We start from the raw sequence: 25,469 nt of genomic DNA on the forward strand, positions 1-25,469 counted from the left end.
AGTTAGAATATGTATGTATGTATGTAATTAATTTATTGTACATAAAACACAAAATAATACAAAAAGAAAACAACAAAACAAAAGAGAGGTTAAAGTAACTATAATGTTATATGTACGTAAATTCTTATCCATACTATACTATACTAATATAAATGCGAGTGTGTGTGTTTGTATGTTTGTCCGTCTTTCACGTCAAAACGGAGCAACGGATCGACGTGGTTTTTGGCATAGAGATAGTTTATGGGCCAGAAAGTAACATAGGCTACTTTTTATCCCGGAAAAATGCAAAGTTCCCGAGGGAACAGCGCGCGATAACCGGATTCCACGCGGATATGGGACAAATTACATGACAAAAGTACTTAATATTACTTATTAGTGTAAGTTTATTAAGTTATCGTTTTTTTTTCTTCTATTTCATCTTTTACCGTCGCTTTTTTTAAAATTCGGAAGATGGAAATAATAATAAAAGAAATGTTGAGCATCGGTAAGGACGCCATCCGCCATTTTGTTTTATTGACATTTCTTTCATATATGTCGTTTGATTCGACTTAACTGCCATCGGCTTGCTTGGAACTATTTCCGTGTGAAATTTTCGTTACAATATTACTTATTTGTTTTTATCTTTTTTGCTGTTTTCAGGCCTAAATCTATGAAAGTAAGTCCAAACGTGACAAACGTTTTCATTCCGCGACTACATAAGGTTATTAAGAGCGTTTATACCTGCTGAGCTGGCAACGTTGCATTTTTGTTAGTTTTTCTCGATTATTCCATAAAAAATGAATGAAAAATAAAAATGTGGTCTAATAGAACTGTTCTTCAACGTTTATTACAACGAATAAATATTTATGAACGACTTATAAAGAAAATAAAAGTCTATATCACGCATAATTATTGGAGTAGACCACTTATATATTAAAAACAGTTCTAGCAGACCTCATTTTTAATTTTCATTCAATCAATTCAAAAACGCTCTCAAGACAAATTTGTATCGACATATATTTCTATTTTTTGTTGTCTGGTAAAATTTTCAGTTGTCAATCTAGTTCACCTAATTTTGGACTCGAGTATAGGTTAAGGTGAAAAATTAAATAAGTGAAAATTAAAAATGTGGTCTGATAGAACTGTTCTTAATACCTTATAAGTTAATGTGTCTTGTCCAATAATTATGCGTGATAGACTTTTATTTTCTTTAAAAACCGTTAATAAACAATTGTTCGTTTTTTTAAAATTTAAAAGTCTATCACGAATAATTATTGGAGTAATTATCTTATATTTTAAGAACAGTTCTATCAGACCACATTTTTAATTTTCATTCAATTTTTATGGAATAATCGAGAAACAAAAATGCAACGTTGCCAGCTCAGCAGTTATAAACGCTCTTCCAAGAGTTACGTTAAAACACGTCATATACATTCATAAGACATTCATGACGTTATCTGGAATGAAAAGATCTGCTGAAAAATCTTAGTAAAGCAATTTTGCTTTATTTAATTTGGATCGTAGATATTAGACTTGCTTTACCATTGAACGAAATATTTCGAGTTCATCTATTTATATCGTGTAATACACAAATATTGCTCATTTAATGGTACAGGACAGGATAGGTAGTATAGTATTTTATAAACCATAAGTAGCTATTAGAACGATTTTGTTCAAAAGGAAACGTGCAATTAAAAAAATAATACATAATGGCTTAAAAACCACGTATCCAAGGGATAAAAAGTAAGTCTGTTAAGTTGTCATTACTGTAAAGGTAATCGATGCATATTCCAAAAATGTCGTGTCGATGTCGGCATCGATAACAACATCGATAGCTGAACATCGATGATCAATGTTCATCGAGAAGAAAACATCGATGTGTTTTGCAAACATCAGATAATCACATAATAATTGAAATTTGGTCGCGTACACATAATGGGCCGTATCGTCAGTATTAAAAAAATATTTTATCACAGTATTTAAATATTATTATTTTTTATTTGATTCAAAATATTGTTTGATTGATCTCGTGCTTATTTGATTTGTTCATGACAATGTTTTGCACACGATAAACATCGATTATCGTCAGCATCGATTTCATCATCGCGACTCGATATTTTAATGTTGATGATAATCGAAAATCGATGATCATCGAGCAGCCCTACTTATTGACGCGAGTGAAGTTAGTGCTGAGTAGTGACACATAGTTCGCATCGCACCTTGCGCAGCAACCTCATTCGAGTTCGGTTCTCCGTAGCTTACGGTCGTGTCTTTTTGCGCAGTGGTGAATTTAAGTCTCAGTGTATTTTAAATGATACAGTGTTCTCTAAAATCAAACATGTCTGAGGATCTATCGAAAAAGCGTAAACTGTCCGAGGATAGTGGAGTTGAAACTGGTAAATAAACAGTGACACCTAACCTAAACCTATGTAGCTTCATTTAGGCAAATTCTTACCAATTCATTTTTAATTCTAGATGTTTCACCGGCGAAAGCTCCACACATACAGTGTCCGTATCTGGACACCATAAATCGCCATGTTCTTGATTTCGACTTCGAGAAGTTGTGCTCGGTTTCGCTGACAAGAATCAACGTTTACGCCTGTTTAGTCTGCGGAAAATACTTCCAGGTGAGTTCTTTAGTTATGATAATTAGATGATAGTTTTCTTGTACACTTTTGTGATAGTTGTTATTGCGTAGTTTTATTAACGAAACTATATCAGTTGGCAAGCCTCACTAAAACTCATGAATGTGTTGAAAACAAAGTGTATAGGGCACTGACGCTCTTTCTAATCAAGCTGGAGTTTATTGCCACGGCATACATTTAATATTTCATTCCGGTTGTAGAGAATTTAGTCAGGTAGTATGCATTAGTGAGACTGTTGTGTTTTATTCAACATAACTGTCCAAAAATACTGTTGTTTATACTGTTAAGTCCCAGCATATTTTATATTTTAAAAATCTATTGTCATTGTGTTTATAACTGACCAATGCACTTTGTGGAATACATAATAAATTCCAAAATCACATAACTAAGATTTCTTGGCGCAATCTAAAGTGCATAGCAGTGTTACAAAAAGTAAGACCAATTGGGGTCATTTTAATGATAAACACCAGAGTTTGCTGGACCTGTTGGAGCCTCTGTTCTTTTTCTAAATTTTTTATTTTTAATGATTTTTGGCACAGGTTTTATACAGTCATGTCCCATACAGCCGGCCATTAATTTTATTTTCTAATGTGTTCTTGTCTATTGTCTCACAGGGCCGTGGCACTAACACCCATGCCTATACCCATTCAGTGGCTGACGGACATCATGTCTTCTTGAATTTGCATACTCTCAAGTTCTACTGTTTGCCGGACAATTATGAAGTCATTGGTAAGTGTCAAACCATTATTTTCAGTCCTATAGCTCCATGTGTCAGTGTCTAATAAAATTTTACCTTTATAAAGTTTGCATACTTTTAAATTTACATTACACAGATATGTAAAGGTGGCAACAAGTATACAGCTTCAAGGCAATTGTGTAAAAATGTTTGTTGAACATAGTTTTATTCCCAGATTTGTCTATAGTGAAAAATAATTGGAATCTGAGAATCATAGTATTTGCATTCCATTGATTGAATTCCTTAGTCAAGCCTCACCTATAGATATTAACATACTATTTCCTTCCAGATTCATCGTTAAATGACATCAAGTATGTGCTCAATCCGGTGTTTACATCGGAGCAGATTACAATGATGGACACTAACACCAAGATGTTTCGTGCTATTGATGGTACAATGTACATGCCGGGCATTGTGGGCCTCAACAACATCAAGGCTAATGACTACTGCAACGTAATACTGCAGGTATGTATCTTTTTCTCTTTTCATTCGACTAACAATTGACCTATATCTCATCTGATGAAGTGCAGATGAGACTAATGATGTAGCGTACTGGTTTAGTAGCAGCCTATTCGCTTTAGTCTGTATATCATACAGGAGAGAAGATACCATGACCTAGTACAAAAATGGAGTGTTGTTTTTAATATTGTCTACCTTTCTGTGTTAAATAGTTAAAATTTGTATGAAGCATATACAACTAAAATGTGTTTACAAATTATCTACTTCAGATTCTTTTGAAGTCAATTAACCAAAACTTAAATCGTGAGTCTCAAATCTATAAATTATTGAGTTTATTAGTGAGTTAGATTAACATTCAATCCCTTTTTATTTAATGATAATTTACCCAATTTATAATTTTTATTAAAACAGTAACTACTCAAGTCCAGTCTCGTTTCTTCCCAATCACCATAACAGTTAATGCTGGCCTTTTATTTTTCATATACTTACATAATGTATTCCATCTTTCCAGTGTCTCTCGCAAGTGAGGCCTCTCCGCAACTACTTCCTGCGCGAGGCAAACTATGCCAATGTGAGGCGACCACCCGGAGACTCCTCTTTCCTGCTTGTGCAGAGGTTCGGGGAGCTGCTCCGGAAGCTTTGGAACCCCAGGGCCTTCAAAGCCCATGTGTCACCTCATGAGATGCTGCAGGCCGTAGTGCTGTGGTCCAAGAAGAGGTTCCAGTTCATTAAGCAAAGTGAGTATCTATCATGTTATTTTTTTTATGTAGCCCATAATAAGTCCCATTGCTGGGCAAAGTAATCCCCTTCTATATATTTTTTTAAATTAAGTAAATTAGAAGGAACTACACTAACCACTTTTGTTTATTTTTTGTTTTAAGTTAATTTAATATGTTTTAAACTCACATATTATTAAAAAAAAGTAAATAAGAAGGATGAATTAAAAAAATAAATGTTTATTCGTTCATGTAGAATTATACTTACATATCAATATTTAACTTTTCACAGGTGATCCAGTGGACTTTTTATCCTGGTTCCTGAATTCGTTGCACATGGCTCTGAACGGGACAAAGAAGGCGGACAGCTCTATAATATACAAATCATTTCTGGGACACATGAAGATATACACAAGGTAAGCAAGCATACAAAAGAGCAGAATATTTTACTAATCACACATTTAAAAGTGGCTTGATACATTGAAAAAAAAAAAACCTTAGTATTTTTGATATTAATGCCTAAATGTTCTTACAGGAAACTGCCTCCTCCGGACGCGGATGACGCCGCGCGAGTTAACCTCAACAGTGATGAGTACAAAGAGATGATCACCGAGTCGCCTTTCCTCTACCTCACCTGCGATCTTCCACCAACGCCCCTGTTCACTGACGAGTTCAGGGAAAACATCATACCCCAGGTAAAACCAGCAACTGATTAAATCAATAGTTTAATAAATATCATGAATTATTTTTATTCACTATTTATACTTACCGACTATGTAGATAGCTCATAGCAACTTTGATTACAGGTGAATCTCTATCAACTGCTGTCCAAGTTCAACGGGCAAACATCGAAGGAATACAAGACCTACAAAGAAAATTTCCTCAAACGATTCGAGATCACTCAACTGCCTCCGTACTTGATACTGTACATCAAGCGCTTCACGAAAAACACCTTCTTTGTGGAGAAGAACCCGACCGTTGTCAACTTCCCTGTCAAGTGAGTTTCACTTCAACTTTCTAATGTTTTTAATTTCGCATCTGGACTTGTTTTACTGTTGAGAGTACAAGGATAAAATTAAGTTTACTTTCCCTTTTATAATAGTGAAATTTGTTTCGCAGTCAATACTCTTATAATTATAATACATAAGTACAAGGTCCGTTGTTCTGTATCCCTGGCTCTGCCACACCTAATGGCCACTCGAACCAAGCCGCGGCAAGATTTCGAATACATTGTAACGTAACCTCTTCTTGCAGGAACGTCGACTTTGGTGACATTCTGACACCGGAGGTGAAGGCGAAACACAAGGGCCGGACGACTTACGAGCTGGTCGGCAACATCGTGCACGACGGCGCGCCCGAAAAGGGCACATACAGGGCCCACGTGCTGCACAAACCCACTCAGCAATGGTAAGCTGATTGTTTACATATCTATGTCATAAGTACTCCGTTATCTAGCGGGTAGTTTGATGGCTAACTATCATTAGTGATGTGCAATTGCAATGTCTATGGTTTTTTTTTATAATTGAGTTTTTACATACATTTTGCAGATCCAATACATAGCTACAACGTCGAGACTTGGATAGTTTGTATTGCACAACACTAATGATAGGTAGCCACCAAACTGTCCACTTGATAACGGGGTATATCAAAAGTTACAAAAACAGATGCAGTAATAGATATAAACAAAATTGGGTTTTGTTACTATTCAATGCCTATTTGGTTTTGTTTGATCAACACAACAGTTACTCGTTAACTGGTAATAGGATGTGATAAAAATCCTTTTACATTAGCTATTTTCATGATTTTCTTTAGATTTTTCAAAGCCAACAGTAGCTTTTACTGGGACAACTAATTGTAGTGCTTATGTATAATCTGTCTCTAGCAACTTTGTATGCTTCCCATGGCAACTTTGCCTTTTCCCCGTGATAAAAAGAAATTGATGTTACTTATTGACCCTAATCTATCCTGTTATTTTCGTAAATTAACATAAAATCGCTATTGTTTCAGGTACGAGATGCAGGATCTCCACGTCACCAGTATACTGCCCCAGATGATCACTCTTACGGAGGCGTACATTCAAATATACGAATTAAAACAAGATGACTAAATTGTACATATAGATTTAAGTTTAGGTTTAAGCAATAAAAATCCAAAAAATTATATATAATCTTTTATTGAATATAAAAAATCCTGATACTCCAGTAAACCATTTAACAAACTGTGGCCTGTGGAATGACCCCTACACTTACACAAATAATGTGGCTAATACAACTAATAATTAATTTAAATAGATGATCATGCCAAAATATATTAGATTCATGCTTCTTTAGACACAGTTTGGGAAATGACGTATTCAATAAATAGATTGCTGGTTCAGTGGCTCTCGCCCTTTTTGCCAGCGACGCGTTTGAACTCTCCCATGTTGGTGGTGGAGATGGGTGACCCGTAGAAAGCCAGGTGGTCAATCTGTGTCACCTCACCACCTGATTGGTTGTCTTTGATGAACAACTGGATGTTCTGGACGCTTTGGAACTTGACGAACTTGAGGGGGATTGGGTTGCCCTCTAAGTCATTAGGAGATATCCTGCAAAGAATAGAGATGCATTATTTATTAGGAACTTAAACTTGCAATTTACATGGAAATGGTTTAGTTGAAATATACTGTTGCAAAAAATTTGGCCCATTCTTCATAGAAAATGACCTATTTCTGCATACATTTGAGGGCCAGATTTTTTGCCGCTCAGTATATCTTATATTAACTTTTTGAACATCAGTAACATCTACGTAGTTATAATACTTGGACAAAGTGGAATAATTTACAACAATAGAAAACAGTAAATAAGAATTAAACTACATATATAATATAACATTTTCATAAATATATCGTAAACATGAAACAAAAATAACTAAAACATTTTTTTTAATTAAAGCGGCAAAGCAAGGCCTCATAAGATTCCGAGGAGATTCTGGCAGCGCTCCCACTTTGAAAAGCTAAGTTTATTCTTTCTGAGGATACTTCTTATAATACGATTATCACTTATTTGTATTTTAATAATTTTGTGATGGATACACAAAATATAATAATTCACTCATTTATTCATTCATGCCAGCTCTTTTGAATCGACCTATACTATAGGGAGCAGGGAATAGATCTTTATATAAAGTTAATGTGAACTTACTCTAATTCCTGGATGGCCATGTTGCCCGACGCTTGATCGAAATCAAGTGTTCTGGGCTGGTTGATAAACAGTTTCAAAAACTTAGGCCCCTTATCAGCTGGGGCTTTGATTTTCAGAGAATGCAGTTTAACCAACTGTAAAATAATAAAAAATTAGGTACATAACATAAAACATCAAAAACCTTATTAACCTCGTAACGCCCAAGATATTTTTAGGACATTCATATAACGATCCAGCGTGTTAATTATATCAGCGGCCCAGAACATTATGTCCTTATTTTAGGGCCTTGGGACAATATTTCATTAACACTAACACATACATTCACTTGGACAGGAAAAAGTACTTCTAGTCCTAAAAATTGGATGTTGGGTTTTACGAGGTTAAAGTGAACATAAATCTACATCTATTGGAGCATCTATAAATCCTATGGCAAGGTTTGTACAGAAGAAAATTTTAAAACATTAATAAAATTAAATTAGTATATCTGCGTTAGTATAGTAAGCAATAAAATTAAATATTACACCATCTGATTACGGCTGTAGCATAGCTGGTTTCAAATAAAAAAAGGATAGTTACCTGGTTGAACGCTATGTTGATGATGAGCTGCTCATCACAGTCGCTGGCTAAGTAGCCTCCTTCACTGGTCAAGGCATGCATCAACGGGTGGTCATCAGCCTCGTTCAGGCACTCGCACTCTCTCTTGGTGATAAATGTGCCAAGGTCCATCTGAAAACATAAGAATAAAAATTGTAGAAGAGTTGCACTGGAAAGTTTACCTTAACTATTAAAACTAAGCGGCCTGGCATGAATAGTGTCCGTAACCTATCACAAAAAAAAAGGCTCAAAGAGCCAGTCGCGGAAAACGGCCCACTACTACAGGCTCTATACTACGAAAGGCAAATTCGAACTTCGTTACTTGCCGTCCTGCTAATGCTAATATTATTTAATATGAGAGTGAGAGGGACGGTAAGATACGAACTTCGAATTTGGAATTACTTAGTAGCCCGCCTGATCCTATCTAGAAAGATAAGTTTAATAGGTAAAATGGAGTTGCGTGTTCCTGATCCCTGGCGTGTGGAGTTGGCTGCCCAGCTGGAGACCCCTGAATCTTCAAATTAGTTGATCCAGTTCCAGGATTCTGCACCTCTCAAGACATCTATTTGGTCAGGCTCAGTAAGTAAGCCTGTCAGACCTTACCTGCTCACAGTTCCTCGACTGATCATACATAAACATATAGAACAAAAATAATGGTTTAAAATAGCTTACATGGCCAGCCACTGCATTATCATCATCCCCAGCTTCATCAGAACCGTAGTACTGCCTGACTTTGGTTTCCAAGGCATTAGAGTCTGCTCCCTGTAGCCGGTCAATCTTTGTCTGAAACAAATAGGTAGAAACACTCATTCTGCAAGAGACCTTTTTTCTTGACAACAGTAACTAAACTTCATTTATTTTAACATTTGAAACTTAACAGTAAAACTTGCACATGTTTTGAAATGAAAAATTAAACAATAAAACTATTTGAAATTGTGTTAACTTCAATAATAAAAACAATAAATACCGCTAATAAATGTTTCATAAAGACGAAAATGTTACTAAAATTGAAAAATTTACATGACAATAATATAAGATACAGGATTTACTGTACTAGCCACACAATTTACTGATTGTATACATCTAATATAATTATTTTCATCAAGATAGGCTGTATGTGGGTACATTTTTCAATTTCTTATCTAATGAAAATTATAATGCAAAACAATACAATTTACACATTTCATACAATTCAAAATCCTGCTGCAAATACATAATAGGAAGATGCTGTGTGCATGTTCAGGTACAAAGTCTTAATCTAATGGGCAAAGCAGACGTAGTGCTTAAAAAAAATATAATAATATTATTTACTTGGGGGTGGGTGGTATTATTATAATAATTAGGAACTAGGGGGCTCAATTAAATATAAAAGTTTTTTTTTAACACAATACATATTTTTAAGGTACACATGTTAATTTGCACTGTAGCAATTTTTTATGAAGAAATAAATTATATCTCACTAGGTTTTGCCTGCTACTTTGTCTGCGTGGAATTAGGTTATCGCGCTAAGAAATAAAGCGCGCGCGCGATAATAAGTAGCCTATGTCACTCTCTGGCCCATAAACTATATCTATGTCAAAAATCATGTCAATCCGTCGCTCCGTTTCGACGTGAAAGACGGACAAACATACAAACACACACACTTTCACATTTATAATATTAAATAAGGATTTAATTTAACCCACTTTTATCATAATTTTAGATGGTCACTTGCAGAAAAAAAAATTATACAATCATTGGCAAGGTCCCGTCTCACCCACATAAGATTAGGCGAGATTTAGCTTGAACACCTCCCTCTCCCTAAACAAAGAAGGTGGAATAGGGTGCGGTTAATGTATGTCCCAGAAGTTACTAATGCAAGCCCTGATAATTAGTATATTGCATACAAATTAAATGGGGATATATATTATCTGAGTCTGAGTGTGCTACAAGGTCCATTGTTTCGTGGCAATAATAAATCAGACATACAACAACCGCATCCAAAGAATGCATTAAAAGATATAAAATCCAACTAGAGCCTGGAATTTGAACATTTTTAAAATGGTAGAATAACACATCTTTCGCATAAAGCAAGGCTGTGAAGCTTAGGGCTTACTCGGTTTCTGAAGAACAGGAAGGTCGGCATAGCGCTGACGCCCTGTGCACTGGCGGTCTCGCCGCATCTGTCCACGTCCACTTTCAAGAACACAGCTCTAGGGAACTTTGCTGGCAGCTGTTCGAAGAAAGGAGAAATCCTCTGGCACGGACCGCACCTGCAAACATCAAACACATGACCAACTGAACTTTTAGCCACGATGACTTCGTACTTTTGAATACTTCTAGTCTAGGTTACAATTACAACTCACCAAGAAGCAGTGAAGTCCACAACGACCAGCTTGGTACCGGCGTTGGCCATTTCGCTTTGGAAATGGGCTTCATTCTCAATAACTGTCGCTAGACCCATCTTATTGGAGTTTTACACAAAGACTTGAGCAAAGCTATCGCCCGCAATGAAACGACAACAATCGGGGAATGATACTTCAAAATGGTTGTCAGTTTTTTTTTTATTTTTTATGGCTTGGTATCGAGCCATTCTAGCCATCCATTTTGTTGCAAGTTCTTATTATTGTATTATTCCCTAGTATTACCTAATATGGAAGACTGCCAACCATTTTAAATTTGCTTTGTACAAAATAGTGTTAAAAAAAATCGTGAATCAAACTTTCGATGATCTTCTGAAAAAGTCGAAACAGAAACCTACCAGACAGTTTCTGGATTTATTATGCAACCCGCGACGTTCAGACCTTAATTAATAATAATGATTCTAACCTAATTCTAACACAGGATCTGAGAACACAGGTATTAAGAAAGATCCCCAACTATAAAATTTGGGTAGTGGTGTAGTGGTGGCTTTGGCAGGTAACGGGTACCTAGTAAATTCAGAGGTGTAAAATTTACTACACACACCTCAAATTCGTTAGGTAGGTATACGTGTACAGAACGAAATTTTTACTTGGATTATATTAGAAATCACTTCCTCCACTGCCAGATACTGGTAGGGTAGCAACCCCCTGCCCAGATACCCATAAAAACTATGTTTGAACGCCTGATAAAAATTTATTAGCATTTTTAATTAGTCTAATTTTTATTATTGTGTTACTAAAAATCTATTTATAGCCTAAATTACCAATCCAACATTCAAATCTAATTATTAAATAAGCATTAAATTAGTAATTCGAAAATAAATAATACCTATTAGGCATTAGCAAAGCTTCTTATAGCACTCACCCAGTAAACATTTTTATCAGGCGTCTATTCAAACATTATTATAAATAAAATATGAGCTGACCGGACCTAAGTATCAGAACCACGCAACTTACGTAAATAGTTATTTGTGTCACAAGGGAGCAAAATGGTGTATTTACGGCGAGGGCGTACATTGAATCCAGAATGTAGCGAAGGATTCTACAATAAGTAGAATCTGAGAGTAGAATAAAGTAGAATCCTGAGCGTAATGAAGGATTCAAGTGTTAATGCCCAAGATGAAAATAATTTTACTCCCGAGTGGCTCATAAGTACAACTTTTCACACCGAGCATTAAGAAACTTAAAATTTTTTTTTTATTAAAGAACAACCAGCATGGAAAATGGAGTGGCTTTTCAATTATCAACTTCAAAAAATGGCATTTGCATTAAAACACTTAGAAACAGAAAAGTTGCACTTGGCTCTCTCTCGTCAGGGAGGAAAAGTTACTTTTCTGAAGGAGAGGTGTGAAAAGAATATTGTAGGGCCAAGTCATATGTAATCCCAAGAATGGTTAATTTTTGTCAACTCTTTTTATTACACATGTCCTAAGCTTGGCTGTTTATGATATTTTCATTAAGTACTTTTAAAAGCTTTTATTTAGCTGAAATGTATGTTTATTAATGCATGTACTTATCTTACGAAAACTATGCAATTTTCCGTGATAAAAACTATCCTATGTCCTTCTCCGGGACTCGAAACTATCTGTAGGTACCATCAGCCAAATATGTGGTCTACCACCCTAAGGTTGATAATCGTTTGCACGTCATAAAACAATAATGCCAATAGACGTGTCTGCCAACTTGAAAGTTCGACTTTAGCGACATATTCATTTGATATTTGGGAACTTGTTTAAAAATTGATAGACCACTTATTTGGCTGATGGTACCTATACTGAATTTCATCTAAAGTGGTTTAGACGAGATGAAGTACAAACTTCATTTATAATATTGTGGAATTCGGTCATCGCGCGCTGTTCCCACGGGAACTGTGCATTTTTCTGGGATAAAAAGTAGCCTATTTCACTTTCGGGCCCGTAACCTATCTCTATTCCAAAAATCACGTCGATCCGTCTCTCTGTTTCTACGCGAAAGACGGACAAACAGACAAACACACACACTTTCGCATTTATATTATTAGTATGGATGTATGTGCAGGTCAAATCTAGCAAGTAAAATTTGTCCCACTTCTAGTAGTCGGGTTGTCTTGAAACTTGGCATAGGTAGGTACTTATGTAAATTGCGTGACAATACAATAATCAGTGCCCTTAGTGTAAGTTTTCGGTTACAAAATACGTCTCGATCGCGTTCGCGTTAAAATCTCAATTTGTATGGAAACACGAACAGCGCCTCTAGCGGAACGTTTGCGATGTTCGTGTTTCCATACAACTTGAGATTTTACGCGAACGCGATCGAGACGTATTTTGTAACCGAAAACTTACGCTAGGGGTACTGGTAGTGACATTCTGGTAGTCCGGCCAGGATCGTCTCCGCAGGACGGAACTTCAACGGTTAATGGCATCGACTTGATTTTTGGTATGCAAATGTAGTTTCACCATCACCTATGTATGCACAGGATCCGAAGCACAACAAAAAAGAAAAAAAAACAAGTCTCTATTCGTACTTACACGAACATGTAGGCGACGTCACTATCGAAGATACATTGAAATTGAACGTGAGAAGCCAAGAATAGAGTGGAGCGAGACAAAAGCGTGAAAACGTTTTCGACTGCGTTTTATTTTATTTCTGTATATTAAAATGGATTGGGTCGGCTTTCGTCGAGATCGGGGGATTAATGGCGTGCCAGTGCCCTCTGTCACCCGGCGGGCGGTCGGCGGGCAGTGTGACCTTTTTTAAGGTAGAAACACACAATTGTAACGCGATCCCACGCCACGCCACCCCAGGCGTGTCAGTACCGATCCATTCCAATATATTTACTATGGCCGGGTGGAAATATAAGACACGCCACGCCACGTGATGATACGCGTTCTCACGAGGAAAATTCCAATCCATCAAGATCGGCGTGTTGTCGGACAGAGAAGGGGAACACACGTCGCCCGACGCTTGCACGCAGTGTGTTTCTACTTAACACCCAACGCCACGAGTCGAGACATGCCAACTGACGCGTGTGTGTTTCTGCTATGCCACTAGCGAAGCCTGTTATACATGGTGGCCCATTTAGATCGGTCAGTATGGGAAAGTCTGAAACTAAAAGACATACGAAGATCACAAGAAAAACGGCATTCAAACATTATAAAAAAACTTGTTTCCATTTCGGGAATCGAACCAGACCGCCTTGAAAAAAAAAATCTTACATTATTTCTATTTGGATATCGATAGTGTAGGTTATAAGCAAAAATGTTACTATGAAACACGATATCTAGAATAAATAAAGTGCATTGTTTTCATGAGATGAGTACAAGTTTTTTTAATGTATAAATGCAGTTTTTCTTGTTATTAAAATCGATGATATGGTTCCTAAGAACAGATCTTCGTATGTCTTATAGTTTCAGACTTTCACATACTGACCGATCCAAATGGACCAACCTGTATATTATTATGTGCACGGTACGCATCGGGTGTCGATACGTCAAGTGGCATCGCGTGTCGGTACATGTGTTTCCGCCTTTAAACGCCCGCCACGCTCGCATGGGGAGAGCGCGAGTGTTGAATTATAAACCATAGAACATTTCTAAGGAAGGCCTATGTCCAACAGTGGACGTTTTACGACTAAAAAGTTGGATCACATTAAATCAAGAAGCTCCGTTGCGACACAAAAAATACTTATTAATTACACAACAAGACGTGCATTAATGTCTGTGACTACTCTATTTTTAGGGCCGGTAGAACGTGTCAAATATTTTTACATCACTTCAGCTTTGAAAGTAGGTTGCATTTAACTTGAAATCCGTGTTGTAATAGTACATTGTGTCTTAAGGGCGGTAAGTAAGGAATTACGAACGAGAGTATATTAAGGCTTTAATGAGTCGATGTTCGTAATTCTAGTACCGCCCGTGCGACATACAATGTTTTTCATCACATTTGCGAGTAAAATTTTATATTTCTAAAAGAAAAAATATAATTCATCCAAATATTGGCGATACTTTAGGCTGCGCTCTTGGCAGCACCGCCCTCCCCCTCCCACAGCATGCGCCGCAGCGTGCGTGTGCAGGTGGGCCTGCAGCAGCAGCGCGCGCAGCAGTATCAGTACGCACATTGACTCATTTACCGACCTTGGGCTTTATCACAAGAAAATATGTACGCGCAATGACTCATTTACTGACCGCGGGTTTCACGACAAGCATATTAAGGTCGAGGGTTTTATTTGGGGGGTTGCAACCAAGGTAGCCTGCATGTTACGACACTTGTTTACGTGCAAGTGTGATGAAAATTCGATTTACATCTTTAGGGATGTAAGTAAATTTAAAAATCGAATGGTGCTCCTTTATATTCCCGAACTGGTAACAAGGAGATTGTTATGCGTAATACTTACCTCCAAACCTCCATGCTGGCATAATGCTGCTGGCCAGTGCTGGCTGAATGTGCCAAGGCCAAGGAGCGCGAGAGAAGAAGAAGGAGAGAGATCATTTACGATCAATTACAACCCTTGTTTATCAATCTACTATTGCACGCTCCACTGTGACATATACAGGGAGTCTCTGACCATGGGGCTTTAAATCCAGGGTTCGATTCTAGTCGCATAACTGAGCTACTTTTGTTCAGCTACTTTAAAAAAAATATGACCACTGTTAATTTCATTTTTTCATACAAATTAAACGTAATTTTTAATGTATGCGATAGTGATGCGATACAATACTAAATTGACGGTTTATCTTAGAGATGTCAAATAAATGTCAATAGTAGATTGATAACCAAGGGTGGAAAGTGACCCATTTCCGCCGAGATATGAAATGAGAAAAAAAAGTGTCATTGACATTGAGTGATACACTGATTTAATAATTAAACTTTGTGGATCAATAAATGATCTAAATTTAAGTTTTTATCAAAAATAACATTTAATCTGTCGCGCGCGTGTGTGCGCGGTCTAAGCACCTCAAGTACTCAGCTTCGGAGCCAACGTATGACTTCGTGCCTTTTGCGGTCGAGACGGCTGGTCCTTGGGGGGCTGAAGCGAAATCTTTGGTGTGGGAGCTGGGCCGTAGGCTACGGGACAGGGGTTGCGACCCCCGCTCCGGGTCGTACCTGGTTCAGCAGGTGGCGCTGGCCATACATATTTTAGGTTGTAGTTTAGGTCTTAGTTTGTAGTTTATATTATAGGTTTAGGTTAATTTTATTTTGTTTATTGTATACTGTAGTTTCTAAGGAGTATTTAATCTGTTTATTTCAAAAATCGATTAAAATCTACAGCTTAGACTCTAATCTTAATTTTTAAAGAATTGAACGAATGTAATTATATTTATTAAGGCTTTATATACATTAGTAGCATGAACTGATAGTCCGGATCGCAAAGGCTATATATCAACATTTTTCTTTCAAATAAATACATTAAAAGTGCTTCTTCGCAGGACGCCGCTCTTGCTATTTTAATAAAGCAGGCGTTACTTTGTAGAAGATTATATCAATGATATGAATATGATCAAGGACCATATAAGTACTATACAGTATGATTTCGGGGTTGTGATTCCAACTATTATTTTCTGACTCGGTAAATGATTGCGATGTGGACTGGTTATGCTTTAATTTAAACACTGATGTCTTATGCGTATTCATTTATTTTAATGTTAAAAAGTTTTTAACTTAAAATTATAGTCACCCTACTTTTTAATCTCCAACCTTTTTGAAAACTAACCGTCTTTGCTAGAATACTTATGAAATTATTAGTTATAATGTCACATTACGTCAAAGTCAATCAACATGAAAATAAAGAGTAGGGTGACCATAATCTCTATTCATTCCAGTTTTTTTTTTGGTTGCTGTACAAAACAAACTAAGGCATGTAATAGCAATAGCTTTAGTCCTATCCGATTGTGATCATTTGATAAATTGACGCTCATTAACTATCACAACACCGTGATTAAATGCGATGATGCGCGATTGGTCGTGTCACCGATTATTTTATCCCAAAATATGTACCAATGATCGTGAAATTGAATTTATCTACACCCATATAGTAAATCCTCAATTATGCGTTAAAAAACCATAGTTAATGACCAGCATTCCGACATTGGATTCTATTATGAACACGGCTGTATCGTAATGGTCATTACGATACAGAATGAGATTTCATACATCATTGCAGCAGCACGTCGTCGCGCGCGCAGCGGGTGCAGCTCGTGGGGCAGACATACCTACCTAGTTCTGGTTAATGCAGGCCATTCTCAATGGTTCTTGAACACATGATAGAGGATTTAATATATGGATATAGATAAAATATTGTATGCAACTGTACGTAATAAGGCCTTAAAACACTCATGTGATCCTATTATGAAAACCCACACTCGTGTTTTAAGGACCCCTATTACGATACAGTTGCATAAAATACTATTTTATTCCAGAAAAAAGGAAGACCTAACTACGAAGGCCAAGCCAATGAGTACTAACTAAACTCTGATTAAGCATAGGTACCTGTTTCAAATTTGAGCTATGGGATAATAACCTTGGAGATACTAAAATTTTAATACCTATGTTAGACTTCACGCTACGAGTAATAAAAAATATAATATACCTACCTTTTTAAGCATATCTCTGTCAATACTTATCGGTTTAAGTCTGAAGTCGAAAAGTGAATTCGAGTTTCATTATCAATTCATTAAAAATCGACCCTCACTGTGTATAATTGATTTTGAGTGCTTAATATCAAAACATTTTTTGGTGTGATTTTTCAATTAATTGCTTCTCAAACTTTTCTTATGGACCGGTAAAGTGCGTGTCGCACCAAGTCTAGTGTAGGGTTCCTTATTATATTCAATACCAATTAGGTAAGTATTTAAGTTTTAAATCTTAACTTTAAATTTATCTTATTTTAGAAATATTTTTTACAAAAACTTAAAAACTGCTCAACAGTTTAAGTTGAAAATAATTTTCCTATAAAGTTTAAAAGTTAAAGTTTAGTTTTGAACTTTCTGAGTGAATATCTCCGAAAATATTAAATTTATCAAAAAAATTTTTTTGAATATGGAACGTCGACTTATCTAGATATAGGGAGGGACACGTTACTACTAAATAAAAATGGAACAACACCCAAAATACGGGATAAACAGGGAAAAAATCACCCCCAGCCGGACGTTTACATAGTGACGCAATCGTAATATTGTCATTAATAGCCCTGAGGCTGTATTGTAGCACTTGGACACAATCGTTTTCATCACTTCTTTCTGTCACACGGTATAGCTTGACGGTAGAAAGAGATAGCAAATACGATTACGAGCGCCCGCGCTTTAGACAATACGACCTCTGATTAGCATTACTCGACCAAATTACGAACATACAAGAGGCTCAAGAGTCCCGTGGGTGACGAGACTAAAAATATATATTTTTAAATATTTACCTTACCAAAGTATTCGTCGGTGATTAAATAAGTATTATTTATAAGCCTTACGGGATTTCACAATAAATCCTGTGGGAGTTCATCAAAAATTAGATTGCTAATTTCATTAACGTTGCACAGAAAACACCCACGCTGAATTTCATTCGACTATAATCCTAGTGGTTGTATTTGACATTCTCCTGATACCGTGATATCATCATGATGAGGATAAAAAGTAGTCTACGTCATTCGCTGTGTGAATGCAAAAGTGGCTTAAGTAAACATATTAAAACAACTTTGTAATGGACTCTTACGGTCCTATAGACAGTCAATCACTAGTTATTTGAATTTTGACTTATGCCACTTTTGCATCCACATAGCGAATATATCCAGCTATCTGCATACTAAATTTCATAATAATCCATGAAATCCGAGCAGCCGTTTTAGTGTTAATTTGTAATATTATTTAGCTGGATTTGAAGGAAATATGCCCAAACCAAATTACAGCTTTTCTCGAACTAGCTGAGGCACCTTTAAGGTTAACCTCGAGAGGTAAATCGTCACGCGAAAGACAATCTTCCAAAATTATCCAGATTTTGGTCATTTTCGTAAAAAAAATACAATTATTTATGAGGGATTCTTGTTAGAAGTTAGAATGAAGAAACACCTGTTGGTGCTTGGGAAGCACTTGAACTTTATTGACCCTTTCAGGCTGGAGCGAGTATTATAAATAAATGATTTGGTCCCTGTAGTACTAATCAGAGGCGACACTTGGTTCGAAGCCACGCCCGCAGAACTCTGAAAATACGCTTAATTTGTCGCTTTACAGTAATTTTAACTTAGTGCTTTGACACAAGCGGTCTGCCTAATTTGCGAGCTCTCTTTTCGATTCGCTCACAGTGCGCCCCCAACCGAACCCTATTTTTATTTATTAGCCCCCATTTTCACTCCCTCCGGAGGCTATATAAGGGGGGTTCTTACGGGAATAATACAGTCCGCCAACAAAACTGGACTAAGCAGTTTCGTAGCAATGTCCATTTCATCATGATGTTTATTTACATGAACAAATTGTTTCTACGCACATTTTTATTTATACTAATCTTAGAACTAAACTGGGATGTCAATAGTCTGAGTGAATTATCGAATTTACCTTTAAAAAGTGATGTGATTGTGTATTTGAAATCAATAGAGAGGATAACGGAGTTTTGTGGTAGACATAAAAATGATATAGATCTGAATTTAGAGTTCGGCTTATTCCTGTTAAATGGTAATTATATTACTTCTTTAATTGGTTTTATAAAGCTTATATTATAATGCTTTAAAGTTTCGTGTTTTTCACTCATTATTTAAAGCATAAACGAGACTTAGCGTGATAAAGTGAAAAGTTTCGTTTATGGTTTTTGATTATTGAGTTTACTGTATTTAATTATGGCATTCTTTTACATAAAAGTGACCCGTAATTGATCCCTATCTCACCTGATGAATAGTGCAGATGAGGTTCACTCCAGTTTGAAGAACCCGATTTAGGTTGTCTTTGATTCCGAAATACAGGCATAACTTATTTGCAAGTGTTGTTATTTATTTTTATCACTTTTTTTAGGGGTCTATACCTTAGTCTGCAGAAAACGAACCGACTGTCTGTCAGTCCGTCTGTCTGTAAAGCGTGAGGCTATCAAGCTGAAATTAATATCAAATACTTAGATCTGCTAAGCGCAATCAAAATATATAGTCGTTAAGAAATATGTTTCTTTACATTGTCGGGGAATAGTTATAAGCCTTATATTATTAGTTTATATCAGGATGGTAGGTACACGTACAATTACACCATTAATAATGATAAGTTTTCAAATTTTCATTCACTATAATCGATGATCGTTTATTGCATTTGCGAGTGTTGTAGTTATTACATTATTATACCTAGTGCCATCCACGAAGACGCGTTATTTTGTCAAAATAAGATATTAATGACATTTTAATAAGAACCACGGCACGCGTCATCGTGAATGACTCTACCTATATACGTAAATGTTAAAATAGCGTAGCTACTGGATAATATAAAAATTTGCAGTGGACCGATTTCTTAAATGACATGTATGATATTGTTAGTTGCTTAAAAGAACCGGCTAAGAGCGTGTCGGACACGCCCAGGACAGGGATCCGTAGCCATTACGAAAAAAAAGTAATATTTTTCTAAGGATTTCGTATTGTGTACGGCGAATCTTCCAAGTATAGGTATGTTTTATACTTTAGGCTGTTATTTACTCTTCTCAAGCAATCCTAGCCGCTATAATTTTCCTTGTTAATTTGATATATTTACTACCATTCTGTTTTTTTTTTAAATTTTCCACCCAACAGTTTTGATTTTGTCAGCGTAACTTGCGTAAAAAATATGAAGACTAAACTGAAAAAAAAATTGAGCTTAGCTTCATGGGTACACTGACAACATAATTATTAAAATTTGTTCGTAATAGGTCACCGTTTATTTTACCGGGATGTATAGGTAGAGTCATTCACGATGAGGCGTGCCGTGGTTCTTATCACAATGTCATTAATGTTTTATTTTGACAAAATCGCGCCTCTTCGTTGATGGCACTAGGTCTACTAACAAAGTTATACCGTTTGCTATGCCATTTTAGTCCATATCACATGATAGAATTTCTCTATCGGCGTGAAGTTTTGCGTTTATGCTAAAATGCTCAAATGATTTTTGAAATCTATCTCAAAAATACCATTCGAAAGCAACAAAACTCTGTGTTGACAGACACCAGCTTGTACTGTGGGTACGAATAGGTACTAGGCAACGGATAAACGTACTTATATAGATTTATAAGTAAATAATACATACTTGTATGATATTAAACATCCAATACTCGAGAGCTATTTGCCTCGTCCGGGGATCGAACCCGAGTCCTTAGACAGGTTCTCTAACCACTTGGTTATCTGGTGGTCGATCACTCATCATTTTCTAATGGCATCTTTGACCGATGTGATTTAAAATATCTGTCTTCTGTTCATTTTACCAGCAGGGCTACTACGAAACTCGAAACTTGAAGTACGTATCGTACCGTCCCTCTCGCTCTCGTATTAAATAGTATAAGTGTCAAAGGGATCGCACGACACGAACTTCGAGTTTCGTAGTAGCCCTGCAGAGGCGGCGCTAGATGTAAGCGACGAGGACGAGGGCCCAGCCTATGCCTTCGCGGTCTAACGGGCATCGCGAGTCAAAAGTTCTATTTTTTTGCTTATTTAAAAATCCCTCATCTAATATGTGGTGTGCCATCATAGGGCATCGCAGAATTTATCTTGCCCTCGCTAATGAAGGCGGGGTTTTTTAAAAAAAACGTGTACCTTTTCTTTCAAAATGTATTTTTTTTTTCTATTTTAATGAGTCAGTTTTGTGACGCCCATATCGAGTGTATGAAAAAAACGTCACAAACCCACAAAACTGTCATTTTTGATTGGTTCATTTTTTTTAAGCATTGAAATCGATTGCGCTTCTGATTCTGAGTAGGAAAAATCATATTTTTTCCAAAATTGAAAAAAGAATGGGTAAGTACCTTTTTTTTTGAAAATGCCCAGGCACCGCCGTTCTGCCCCGCCACTGCATCTTACTACCTTAATATAAAGATAATTTTTCACTGTTTCAGTAAATTTAAGACATTTTATGACAAAGAGAAAAACTAGACTACCTTCGGATTTAAAGACAAATGTGCGGAGGATACTAAGAGCAAACGAACCACTGTTTGATTTCTTCCGCTTCATGGTGAACAATGGTAACGACCTGAATCATCGTAAAGACAAAAACAGTAAGATATTTTACAGTTCTTTTTAGATCCTTTATCTTGAAAATGGAACTGAATTGTATTTAGAAAAAAAAAATGTGTTAAAGAAGTGAATGTTTTTTTACGATTTAAAACAAATTTTCCTTTAGCAAACTGAATCACATACTAGGGTGGAACCTTCGTGCTACAATGTCATGTTTATAATATCTCTACATTGAAAAAAAAAATCATAGCGAAATTATTTATGAAAAGGTTCCACCCTGGTACTTGATTCAATCCATTCGACTGTACAAGTAATAGGTATACACCACTTGAAATTGAAACGTCTCGAAGCGATAGCCATTTGTTTACTTAGGTACAAATTTATCCAGCTAGGCACACTGATAACTGTTTATTTATGCAATGTTCTTTGTATTACAGTAACATCTTTATTTATTAATGTAAACTCTTGGGTGAAGAGAACAAAGGAGTATAACACAGCACTCGCCAACAAGGGCAGCAGTCGAGTAGAGTACTTAGTAGAAAAATATTCTTCTTGGAATGTCTACATGGATCACGTTTCCAAGTTATACAAGTCTCGGCCTAGCCCAAAGGAATCAGGTATTATATGTATACACTGTTACAAAAATACCCGTAAAGCGGAAAGGGGCTATTTAGGCCCCTCATAAAGAGTTCATTTACAATATTCGAAAAACATTGTATCACTGTATGACTTAGGCTCAAGCCACACAGAAGAGACGTGGGAAGGGGACACGTCGCGGACGAGGAGGACACGGGGCGAGGGCGTTCCACTTCGTTTCTTCTGTTTGCTTTGGATCGCGACGTTTCTATACATTACTGCTGTTTCACCATCCATTGATTAGCGTTAACCGACGGTTAAATGTGATGCCGTCTCCGTCTATTCGAACAAAACAAATAGAGACGCCAGTTAACACTAATCAATGGATGGTGAAACAGCCCTTTAGTATGAAAACTGATTCAAGGGTCACCGCGAAGGCGACGCCCCTCCCGGGCCTCTTCTGTGTGGCTTGCGGCTTACCGCCTCAACTTTTTTCAGATGAATGCATGCTGTCTCTGTCAGAGAACCCGATAAAACTGCGAGGGCTCTCATACAAATGTGTTACTTTAGAAGACTGTAATGATATAGTAGTTAATGGTACAATGTATGGATACGCTTTAACGCATAGGTAAGTTAAGTCATTTTCAAAAGACTTCAAAAAAGGTGGAGGTTCTCAATTCGCCTGCATGTTTCTCTTTGTATGTTTAAATACGCGATAACTCCGCCAATTGTGGAACGATTTTCATAATTCTTTTTTTGTTCTATGAACATACTTTTGAGGTGGTTCCATTGTCACCAAGTCAGGATCCTGATGATGGAATTCTAGAGAAATCGAGGGCAACCCTCAAATTTTATCTATAGCGATTTTGGTATTATTAACACCATCACTAAAAATTTAGAAATAAGAGTCAGTCGGTGCTTTAACACGAGTCAGCAGGAGTGGAACTATAGTCGTTTACCTCACCTACACACCGTAATATTGGGCTTCAATCACTGCTGCTGGCTCGTCACCACTCATCCTTTTTTTTTACTAGCTTTTATTTAGTTTCACCTGTCCCGTTGTCTGTCTGTCTGTTTGTCTGTCTGTAATCAAATGTTGCAAGTTAAATTCGACCAATTTTCAGTAGTTGGATGGACTTGAAATTTGGTATACTTATGAAAATTGCTTGACAATACAATAATTTGGTAGTGACATCCTGGTAGTCCGGCCAGGATCGTCTCCACAGGACGGAACTCATCAACGGTTATTGGCATCGACATGAAATTCGGTATGCAAATGTAGTTTGGATGACAATACAAGTACAGTCAACAAAAAGTACAGTCAGCAAAAAAATATTGCGTTAAAAATGATTTTTTTACCAAAAACTTATTCAATGGGTGTCCTCCCGCTCCGTACAAAACGCTTCATCAAGCATATACTGTCACTGTCACGAGCAAATGATTTTCTTTCTATCTTTTTACAGGGTACTGTACTTGCTGGCCGCACGGTACGGCCGCAACTGCCACACGTTCTCCCCTCAGGTGGACGACGCTCTCATCGACGACCTGTGCTCTACCATCTACGAGGAGGCGCAGTACATAGCCCTGAATGGCTACAAGCATGCGGATCTGCTTATGGAGCAAAGTACGTAGAGCAATGCCTGCGATTTAATGAAGGTGACATTGTAACTTATACCTAGCGTCTTAGAATATAGAATAAATCAGGTACCGATTTTCGAAAATACATCACTCGAAAATAACATAGCATTCGAAAGAGGTGAAATGAACTCAGTAGTAGTAAAAAACTTCTTGTCAACTACAGACTCCAAATATTCAATTCAAACTGTACTTTTTGTAGTTAGTAAACTATTTCTATTTCACATAGGAATTGCTTGAAATGTGTAATTCTTTTTTCAGTTTGCCTCTGCACTTTGGCTGGACACGCATCCTTCCTCCAGCGGCGCTGGTTGTCCAGCCTGCTTCGGCTACAGACCTCTCACGGCTGTTTCAGACAAAACCTCAAGCCTAGTGCCAGCGTCGAGGCTCTAGCGACGAAGCCATGGAGGATTTCGAAGAAAGACACTCAGCTGATCATGGGGAAACGCTGCAATGGCCACGTTACCGCGGTGGCGGTAGCGACCCTGGGTGCCGCTGTCCGTTATATTGTTGAGACTTACTATTAATTAAATTTTTATTACTTATAAATAATACAGTTCAAATTAAATTGTCGACAACTTGACACGGATGTTAGAGTTTTAATTTTTGCTACTGCACTCGTAAACCAATTACCTAATCACAATTTTCAATCACTTTCGAATGATATTTTAGAGTCAAAAATCGGTCTTCAACTTACGTATTCAATTGAAATAAGGTGAAAAATGTAGCTTACTGAAACAAATAATATAAAAAATCCAAATAAAATGTGAATGTCGGAACTAAGTGTAAGTAAGAATTAAATTATTAATGAATAATTAAATTGAGTATGTCACTTGTACCGTTGTCGGTGAATAACATTGACGAACATTACGAGTTAATTATGCAGATAGAATTACCATGTTATGTTACTATACCCAGGTAGGTACAGCCAGAACAAATATTGTATTGTACTATAGTATATTTCTGTAGAACTATTGAATTGATTTCAAATTTGACACACAAATAGTTTAAAAAATTGCGTAGTAAAAGGCTAAAGTTAAAAAGTTAAAGTTGCTAAATATGTTAATAAAATGAGCGTATTTTGCTGGTTTATATCATTTGATAAAACCGTTTTCCACCAAATTACTATAATTTTACTAAAATGTTATTATGTAAACAGACCATAAAATAGCATTTTATAAATTAACTCTTCGTCCCCAATATCAGCCAAGCCATTCTATACCAATGACATAGGCATAAAAAGAGATGCAGTAAAATGACAAGGTGCTAATTGCGTTGCAAAACGGCTACATAACCTTCTTTGCAATACGAAATAACAAGAGGGAAAATACGTTAAATATTGACAAATAATACTCAGAAAGCATTAATTAAGATATTAACTTTGAAAGGCGAAATTAATCACCATTACGAACAATAT

General features: G+C 36.6%; 3 protein-coding genes across 3 annotated transcripts; 2 read left to right on the plus strand and 1 right to left on the minus strand.

Moving 5' to 3' along the window:
- The first annotated feature begins 2,197 nt into the window (after positions 1-2,197).
- Positions 2,198-6,695, plus strand: Usp39 (ubiquitin specific protease 39). The gene is made up of 10 exons (XM_074110986.1): positions 2,198-2,375; positions 2,455-2,606; positions 3,239-3,353; positions 3,650-3,825; positions 4,331-4,556; positions 4,828-4,951; positions 5,071-5,230; positions 5,342-5,532; positions 5,790-5,942; positions 6,543-6,695. Exons 1-10 carry the CDS (start codon positions 2,291-2,293, stop codon positions 6,640-6,642), a joined length of 1,482 nt encoding a protein of 493 aa, XP_073967087.1. The 5' UTR covers positions 2,198-2,290; the 3' UTR covers positions 6,643-6,695.
- Positions 6,691-10,836, minus strand: Txl (Thioredoxin-like). Its single transcript, XM_074111060.1, has 6 exons — positions 10,654-10,836; positions 10,404-10,560; positions 8,981-9,091; positions 8,291-8,440; positions 7,715-7,848; positions 6,691-7,119 (listed from the first exon to the last, which is right to left on the minus strand). The coding sequence occupies exons 1-6, from the start codon at positions 10,749-10,751 to the stop codon at positions 6,909-6,911; spliced, it is 861 nt and encodes a 286-aa protein (XP_073967161.1). The 5' UTR covers positions 10,752-10,836; the 3' UTR covers positions 6,691-6,908.
- A 7,750-nt stretch (positions 10,837-18,586) lies between these two features.
- LOC141440755 (UPF0764 protein C16orf89 homolog) lies at positions 18,587-24,579 on the plus strand. Its single transcript, XM_074105306.1, has 6 exons — positions 18,587-18,628; positions 21,724-21,882; positions 22,279-22,458; positions 22,916-23,045; positions 23,881-24,041; positions 24,314-24,579. Exons 2-6 carry the CDS (start codon positions 21,741-21,743, stop codon positions 24,577-24,579), a joined length of 879 nt encoding a protein of 292 aa, XP_073961407.1. The 5' UTR covers positions 18,587-18,628; positions 21,724-21,740.
- Positions 24,580-25,469: the final 890 nt, after the last annotated feature.

This window comes from Choristoneura fumiferana, chromosome Z (assembly GCF_025370935.1).
Source record: "Choristoneura fumiferana chromosome Z, NRCan_CFum_1, whole genome shotgun sequence".
Taxonomy (NCBI): Eukaryota; Metazoa; Arthropoda; class Insecta; order Lepidoptera; family Tortricidae; genus Choristoneura; species Choristoneura fumiferana.

Excerpts from the sequence above, each read along its gene's own strand:
- Usp39 (XM_074110986.1), top strand. The coding sequence starts at position 2,291 with ATGATACAGTGTTCTCTAAAATCAAACATGTCTGAGGATCTATCGAAA. Across the intron at positions 3,354-3,649 it reads GGACAATTATGAAGTCATTG|ATTCATCGTTAAATGACATC; the intron begins GTAAGTGTCAAA and ends ATTTCCTTCCAG. Across the intron at positions 5,231-5,341 it reads GGGAAAACATCATACCCCAG|GTGAATCTCTATCAACTGCT; the intron begins GTAAAACCAGCA and ends CTTTGATTACAG.
- Txl (XM_074111060.1), bottom strand. The coding sequence starts at position 10,751 with ATGGGTCTAGCGACAGTTATTGAGAATGAAGCCCATTTCCAAAGCGAA. Across the intron at positions 9,092-10,403 it reads TCCTGTTCTTCAGAAACCGA|ACAAAGATTGACCGGCTACA; the intron begins GTAAGCCCTAAG and ends TATTTGTTTCAG. Across the intron at positions 7,849-8,290 it reads TCAACATAGCGTTCAACCAG|TTGGTTAAACTGCATTCTCT; the intron begins GTAACTATCCTT and ends ATTATTTTACAG.
- LOC141440755 (XM_074105306.1), top strand. The coding sequence starts at position 21,741 with ATGACAAAGAGAAAAACTAGACTACCTTCGGATTTAAAGACAAATGTG. Across the intron at positions 21,883-22,278 it reads TCATCGTAAAGACAAAAACA|TAACATCTTTATTTATTAAT; the intron begins GTAAGATATTTT and ends TTTGTATTACAG. Across the intron at positions 22,459-22,915 it reads GCCTAGCCCAAAGGAATCAG|ATGAATGCATGCTGTCTCTG; the intron begins GTATTATATGTA and ends AACTTTTTTCAG.